This window comes from Guillardia theta (assembly GCF_000315625.1).
Source record: "Guillardia theta CCMP2712 unplaced genomic scaffold GUITHscaffold_13, whole genome shotgun sequence".
Taxonomy (NCBI): Eukaryota; class Cryptophyceae; order Pyrenomonadales; family Geminigeraceae; genus Guillardia; species Guillardia theta.
The window spans coordinates 788,845-796,713 of record NW_005434661.1 but is presented as its reverse complement, the minus strand read 5'-3'; the positions used below and the strand labels follow the sequence as shown (position 1 = coordinate 796,713).

At 53.4% G+C, this 7,869-nt stretch overlaps 2 protein-coding genes across 2 annotated transcripts; one reads left to right on the top strand and one right to left on the bottom strand.

The window, feature by feature from the left end:
* Positions 1-1,003: 1,003 nt before the first annotated feature.
* On the bottom strand, positions 1,004-3,922 carry GUITHDRAFT_157264 (hypothetical protein; the record flags this gene model as incomplete). The annotated part of the gene is made up of 9 exons (XM_005837872.1): positions 1,004-1,023; positions 1,072-1,729; positions 1,804-1,917; positions 2,113-2,214; positions 2,416-2,503; positions 2,750-3,027; positions 3,090-3,133; positions 3,182-3,552; positions 3,825-3,922. 9 exons carry the CDS (start codon positions 3,920-3,922, stop codon positions 1,004-1,006), a joined length of 1,773 nt encoding a protein of 590 aa, XP_005837929.1.
* A 1,635-nt stretch (positions 3,923-5,557) lies between these two features.
* GUITHDRAFT_66394 (hypothetical protein) lies at positions 5,558-6,420 on the top strand (the record flags this gene model as incomplete). The annotated part of the gene is made up of 4 exons (XM_005837871.1): positions 5,558-5,972; positions 6,014-6,085; positions 6,132-6,228; positions 6,276-6,420. 4 exons carry the CDS (start codon positions 5,558-5,560, stop codon positions 6,418-6,420), a joined length of 729 nt encoding a protein of 242 aa, XP_005837928.1.
* Positions 6,421-7,869: the final 1,449 nt, after the last annotated feature.

The window sequence follows — 7,869 nt, the reverse complement described above, 5'->3', positions numbered from 1 at the left end:
GAGGGGGAGGACGAGCACAAGGAGTTAGTGAGACAAGTGCAGGCTCAACGAGGATGCATCGCGCCGAACTTCAACTTCTGGAGTCAAGTGAGTGAGAGGATGGGGAGGAGGAAGGGGGAAACTCACAGCTTTGGCAGCTTGTGGAGACAGAAATGCATCTCTATGGGAAGAACAGCTGTTCTCTTGTGAGCAAGAGGATGGGAATGAGGGAGGAGAGGGAGGGAGGGAGGGGAAAGAGAGGAGAGGAGAGGAGAGGAGGGGTTTTCTTCACATCGCTAACAAGCTCGTTCAGCTCGAGTACAAGGTGATGAGACTTATCGAGGCTTTTCCCTCCTGCGACCCTCATCAGGTTCTCCTCCTCGTCATCCCCCAGCACTGACTCGCTGCTCTCCTCAAAGGCTTCCGACGCTCTCAAGCAGACTAACGGAGATGTTGAAGCAGCTCTCTCCATCCTCTCACGACCCTCGACCCCTCCCGCCAACCGCCTCCCTCCCTCCCTCCCCTCCCTCCCTCCCTCCCTCCCTCCCTCCCTCCCCTCCCTCCCTCCCTCCCTCCCTCCCTCCCTCCCTCCCTCCCTCCCTCCCTCCCTCCCTGTCCCCTACCTTCTTGTTCCATACTGTGCCCCATTCCTTCCTCCACCACCCTCAACTTCCTCTTAGTCGTTCTTGTTCTTGTTCTTCCCTCTCTCCATGTCAAGTGACGCATCCGTTTCAGTTTCTCTTCACCGCCACGAACAACCCTTCGCTCCTTTCCTCGAGAGTTCTTCCTCCCCCTCCGCTCTATGCCTGGGACAGAGAAGGAGGTTTCCAGGACGATTGAACGTGACGAAGCAGCTTGTACAGATCAGTTTGTATTATCTGATGTCTTGAAGTGTAACATATCATGTGACATTGATGTCAACGACTCCATCTGCTCTCAGTCTGATCGATACAAGTTTCCTCCATCCCATCTGCACTCATCTCTCTTCCTTGCTTCTCCTCCTCCTCCTCCTCCTCTGAGCTTCTCATTCGTCGGTGATGCAGCCTGCAAGACGTTCGTCACCACCAGCACATCTCTCATCCTCCTCCTCACCCGTTGACGCAGACGATACGCACTTGATGTACTTGTACAGCGTTCCTCTGCTCGCCTTGAGAGGAGGGGCTTTCCACGCCTTCCTCCTCTCCTCCAGAATCTCGGGGGACAGGAGCACGTCGATGGACCTCCTCTGGGGACGAGCATCAATCCTGATCCTGTCTCCGTCCCTGATCAGCGCGATCGCTCCTCCCCGCTGGGCCTCCGGTGTCACATGCCCGATGCAGAAGCCGTGGGTCGCTCCTGAGAACCTTCCATCGGTGAGCAGGGCGACAGACTTGCTCAGCCCGGCCCCGATGATGGCGGAGGTCGGAGTCAGCATCTCCGGCATGCCAGGCCCTCCCTGGGGCCCCTCGTACCTGATCACGACCACCATGCCGGGCCGGATCTCCTTGCGGGAGAGGGCGGAGAGCATCTCCTCTTCGGAGTCGAAGACGATGGCCTCCCCCTCGAACATCTCCCCCTCCTTCCCTGTGATCTTGGCTACTGCCCCCTCCGGTGCGATGTTGCCGTAGAGGATCTGGAGATGTCCGGACTTCTTGATCGGCTGCTCGACTGGAAAGATCACCTTCTGGTCCTTGAGGAGGGAGGGGAGCCCGTGCAGGTTCTCTCCGATGCTCTTCCCCGTCACCGTGAGCTGGCTGTCATCGATGAGGTGCTGCGATCCCCCGTCACACGTGGGAGGAGGAGGAGGAGGAGGAGGAGGAGGAGGAGGAGGAAGCAGGTGTCTACCTTCTCCACCAGGTACTTCATCAGCGCCGGCGTCCCTCCCACCTTGTGCAGGTCCTCCATCACATGCTTCCCCGACGGCTTCATGTCCGCAAGGAAGGGTGTCGAATCGCTCACCTTGAAACGTATCATGCTCCCTCCTCTCTCCTCCGCTTCTTTCTCTTTAATCCCCTCCGTCCACTCCCTTCCTCTCCCTGCCTTGGCCTCTTTCCATCATCGTTCCTCGTCCCTGTTCCCTCCCCTCCTTCCTTCCTCCTTCCTGTTCCTCCTTTCAACTTCCTTCCCCATCCCCCCCCTCCTCTCCTCCATCACCTTCTGGAAGTCATCGATGGTCAGCTTCACCCCCACTGCGCGTGCCATTGCGATGAGATGCAGCACAGCGTTCGTGCTCCCTCCCGTCACCATCACCATCACCTGCTCCATCTTCACATCCTTGCCATGCTCGAGCCTCACTTCCTGACCCATTCCCTGCCTGCCTGCCTGCCTGCCTGCCTGCCTGCCCCTCCGGCATGCATGCCTCCCTGCCTCCTGCCTCCTGCCTCCTGCCTCCTGCCTCCTGCCTCCTGCCTCCTGCCTCCTGCCTCCTGCCTCCTGCCTCCCTTCCTGCCTCACTACCATGGCGTTGCGGAAAGCAGCTTCAGTCATGATCATCGACGGCTTGATGTCTTTCTCCAACAATGTTCGGATTGCCTTTCCCGCATCTCTGATGTGATTAACGTTACGACCCATCGGCTTCTCTCTCCACCCTCCTCCTCCTCCTTCTTCATGCTCCTCCCTTCTCTCTCCTCTCCATCCTCGCACACTCATATCCCCTCGCTCTCTTTCCTCCATTGACTCCTGTCTCCCTCCATTCCCTTTCGATGTTTCCATTCCCGCTTTCTATTTCACCATCCCTTCCGTCTCCCTTCCACTCTACCATTTTCGCTCCTCCTCACTCCTCCTCCCTCACCTGCACTCCTTCATCTTCTCCTCCGAGTCAGCTGGTGATGAGGAAGAGTAAGGCAGCGACATTCCCATCGCCTCTATCGCTGTTGCCATCGTGTTCGCCGTGTACATGCCTCCGCATGCTCCAGGTCCAGGACAGCAGCTCTGGACGATCTTGTTCCTCTCCTCCAAGTTGATCTTTCCGTACGCCAACTCCCCATAAGACTCGTATGCTGCGATCACGTCCAGCACTGGCCGACCGATGGAAGGAGCTCCTCCGGCTCGGATGGTTCCTCCGTACAGCTGCGAGGAGACGTTCATCAGCCATCGGCTGACCAGCGGCAGTCATGCAGGTCAGATCGTACCATGAGCGACGGGCGATCGAGCCTTGCCATGGCGATGATCGTTCCTTCGATACCAACAGTCAGCAGGGCAAAGAGGGGGAGAGCTGAGGGACCAGGCATGTTCTTGTCGCAACCAGGGATTGAGATGTTGGCGTCGTAGAAATGTGCTCCCATGACGGTCTCGATCGAGTCGGCGATGATGTCCCGAGACTGGAGGGAGTAGGACATGCCGTCTGTGCCCATCGAGATGGCGTCCGACACTCCTATGGTGTTGAATCGCATCCCCTGCATGCCCGCCTCGTGCACTCCAACCTTCACCGCCGCCGCGAGGTCCAGCAAGTGCATGTTGCAGGGGTTTCCTTCCCACCACACGCTGGCGATGCCGACTTGAGCCTTGCTCATGTCCTCCTCCTTCATGCCGGTAGCATACAACATGGCTTGAGATGCTCCTTGAGACAACTCCTGGGTGATGCGTTTACTGTATCTGTTCAGACACGACGTGCTGTTGTCCTCCCGCCAGCTTGTTCAAATTGAGTGAGTACCAGCCCAAGCTTTCATGTCCTCACCTCGGGAGCTGAAGGGTCTGAAGTAGCGGTTCGTCAGAAGATCGCTCTTGCTGCAGCTAACACGGCACATCAATCCTCTTCCGGTCATTTCTCCTGATAGCAAGGGATTTTATAGTCAGCCCCTGCTCCAAAACTCCCGATCCCTCCCCCCCGGCACTTGAGGGACCTTGGCATGTCCCCTGAGTCTCACTTACCGGTGGTGCCGATCCTCCTGCTGCTTCCTTTAGAGTAGCAGAGACGTTGGCAAGGCAGGAACGATGAGATGGGCAAGGAGGGCATCGCGTGCATGGCGCGCATGGAGCGCCGAACGCCTGCACTGTCAACCAGCCGCAGCATTGGGCAAGGCAACAAGGAGTTAAGTTATTTTTCATTCTCCTACTAATGTTTCACTCATCAAAGTCTTTGTGGTAAGTTTGAACTCGGAACCCGGCTTGAACAGTTAGGCGGCGTACGGTCCCGGAGTCTCAGTGACTGCCTTTGGCAAGGCTGCCGGCCCCCCCAGCCCCCCGGGCGGGGCGATCAGAGCCTGCTAGCAGCGTCCAGTCATGGGTCCCTTCACTTGCAGTACGGAAATCAGTGCCCAAGGAGAAGAGAGACCCGAGTTGTGCATCTTCGGTGAGATAGATGCCGACAAAACTCTTTCTTATGAACCTCAATAGATCAGAACTCTCTTGTAGAGTGAACTCAATAAACTTTAAACTTCAAAACTTTCAACATTCTTGAAGCAGCAATAATGTCTTATGAATCATAATTTTGAATAAAACTATATTGTAAATCTCTGAGGCGGGGTCATATCACCCACCCACCCCCAGAGTCTATACCCTCGGTCTAATAAACCCCGGTTCCTAGCTCGCTGCTATGAAATTTTGAAGCTCGGGTACAGAGCAGGGGTGGGTACATGTATATAAAGCTGAAATGACCATGTGCAGCTCGCGTCAAGGGTCGATATTTCATAAGAAGTATCCCAGTATTTAGAGGCTATCATACTACCTAGGCTTCCTTTCCATCTGATTTCAAACGATCAGTTTTGACTCGTCATCCACCTACCCCCCCCCCCCCCCCCCTACCACCACCTGCATATGTCATGGCAGATAGACAGCTCGTTGATCGAAACGTTTCCCCTCTACATGTTGCTTTCAGTCCAGAAGGAGGGTTTCTTTTTCTTTGACCACAAATCTGAGCTGGATATGTGCAAGAGGTATAAGTTAGCGTACTAGGAGGTTGAGGAGGAGAAGAAACATATTCATGTCTTTTCAAGGATTGGTATCTTCTGCTGAGCTTGCCCTTTTGTTTGCATTCTTTTCTTGAAACTGTCTTGGCGGGAGATTTCCCACGGTAATGACCGGGCAATGAACAGGGTGGAGCTGAGGGATTCAGGCAAATCAGTGCTCGCCGATTTTAATAAACCCAAGCATGCTGCCATCGCTGTATGTTGCCGAGATCAAGGGAGCCTATTACAGGGGTGCTGCAGGGGTCAGCGATGAGCACCTCACGACCAGTCTCGACACACAACCGCCAACTTTGTGTACGAGCATTGTGAACCCCAAGGTGAAAGCCGAACATATGGATCTCCTTTCTAATGATTGCATGAGTTTTGTGGCGGAGATCTGTCCTCCTAGAGAAGAAATCGATCGTAAGATTAGCGTCTGTACAACATTGAACACGACCATTGCAAGGACTTATCCAAATTCGAGAGTACAGATGTTTGGTTCATTTGGGAGCAACCTTTGCTCCAAGGGCTCAGATGTAGACTTGTGTGTTGTTGTTCCTGAAGATGAGATTCAAAAGAGTCAAGGAGTGTTTATGAACACACAGCTTGAATCCTGCTGGTTCGCGGACAATTGCATGATGACGGCAAACTCACAGAAAGAAAAATTTATATCTTTTCTCATTGGTCTTGCTAGGCTGCTGGAAAGGGAAGGAATGTTGAATGTTGAGGCTCTGCCCTATGCCCGAGTTCCTATCATCAAGTTCAAGGCGCAAGACGGTCTTGATTTTGTCTTTGACTGCGATCTGAGTGTCAACAATGTCCTTGCCTGTATCAATACCGACTTGCTGTTCACATACACCATGCTGGACAAGAGGGTCAGGCCGCTGATCATGTGCATCAAGCACTGGGTGAAGCAACGTCGAATTCACAAAACCTTCAGAGGCTATCTGAGTTCTTACACGTATACGTTGATGGTAATCCAATACCTGCAGTATGAAAGAGTGCTGCCGTGCTTGCAAAGTCTGCGGCGCGTACAGGCCACGCTGAACAACGATCCATCGTTTGCTGTTTCCTGTGACGGAGATGTGTACGACTGCTACTTCTACAGAAACGTTGAGACATTAGCGAGTAACAGTGCAAGGCTCGTTTCTTCGATGAAAGTTCTCCAGGTTTCGGTGAAAGGAACAATCGTTCATCGCTGGGGCTTCTTCTCGTTGGGTTCTTCCACTTCTACTCCAATGGTACACCGGAATGGATGCAGCAACGCCGACTAAAGCATGTTTCCAGTCTTTCCGATTGATAAGGGAGTTGTGAGTATACGAAGTGGAAGGCTTCTCAGGAAGAAGGCGAAGGGATGGGATACCTCGGAAGACTTCAGAAACAGGTAAGAGCCCTTCATCCAAAACATTTCAACTTGCTCACGGGTCACAGGCATATATTTTGCATAGAGGATCCTTTCGACATCAACCTTGACTTGGGGAGATACGTCAACGACTACACCGTACAAGATATTCTTGAGGAGTTTGCCAGAGCATTGCAGGTCCTCCAAACGTCTGGGAGCTTCGCTGAGGTTTGATGTCCGAGACACCTTCCTTATCGTGAATGACTATTACCGATGGTTCCCAGCTCTGCGCTCCCTCCACTAAGAGTGGATCTCACGAGGGAAGAGGTAACATCGGAACAGCAGCGCAAAGTCCCTTGCACTCCCAAATGGCTCTTCCTGTGTCACCCGGCGATTCCTGGATGGCGCAGGGCGTCCAGGCTGAGGTAAAGGAGCTGCTGTCGATGCTATATACAGCATTGAGATTGGAGTTTGCAGAAGTGGTATCCACTCAGCTTGATAACAGAAACATTCAAGAGCAACATAGGCCCCGCGAACGGCAACGGCGACAGCCAGAGCAACACAAGTCCCCTGTTAGGTGCCCAGCCGGAATATTACATGGTGATGCAGGGCACCGACGGGCAAGCACAGGGAGCCTACTTTTTCCCTGCACCCGCACAGCCTACTGCAGTGCCAATAACGCAATTCCAGTATCAGCAGACTGCACAGCAGACTGTCAGCTCCTTGTCTGTCTCTCGTGAAGTTTTGCATGTGTCGCAGGACGAGACGGAAGCTGTTACCAAGACGACCGGGTCAACGTCTTTGAACCAGTTCATCCAGATCCAGAATGCAGAGTACACGAGATCGCAGGGAGTGAGGGTGTCGGGAGATATCAGGCCTGACGATGTTTCTGAAACCTCGCACACGACCTCGGTCGACTCTACAACCTCTGGTTTGAATGCATCGCGGAAGGTGGGGTGTTTCATCTTTTTGTGTTGATGTGATGCTCAATCAAATCAGAAATACATCAACAAAGACGGGAAACCAACATCAGGTGTTATGCTGTCATGATTGTGCCGATTGCATCCTAAACAGTCTGGTGCTGCAGATGAGAACATCTATTTCTTCTTTCAGGCAGTTGTCCCAAAGGTGCCCAAGGGAAGTTTCAGGTCTGCAACGAGGAGGAATCCTGTGGATTCTTGTTGTTGAGTCCTTGTGCTAGTCTGAGGCAGCTGTGGGAATGGTTCGACAAGCCTTACGGGTTTGAAGTTCCCATCCTCCTGAAAAGTTCCACCACTCAGGTTGGTTTTTGTCCGTCGTCTGCGCGAGAATGATTGCTGTATGGGAAGACGCACCATATTGCTGCAGAGATCACGCCAGCTTTCTACGTGCCTCACCTGTCTGCGATCAAGGTCGGTGCTGTCTATCTTCTTTGTTCAGCTCTACTCTCGTCTTTCTCTTCTGTTCTCAACTCGCCAGCACCTTTGCTCCAGTTGACTCTTTTCCCCTTTGTGCAGTTGTTTGTTCGGAAGGACTCACCGAGCTATCCCCTATGTGTCGAGCTCGCTGAGATCAAGCAAAGACGAGAGGAGGAGATCAAAACTGCTAAGCTGGTGAGAGTGTAACTGTTCCGCGATCACGCATGATGTTGGTCATCAGGCACTGGAGGCTCAGCAGAGGAGGGAGGAAGCTGCTTCGCTCTCA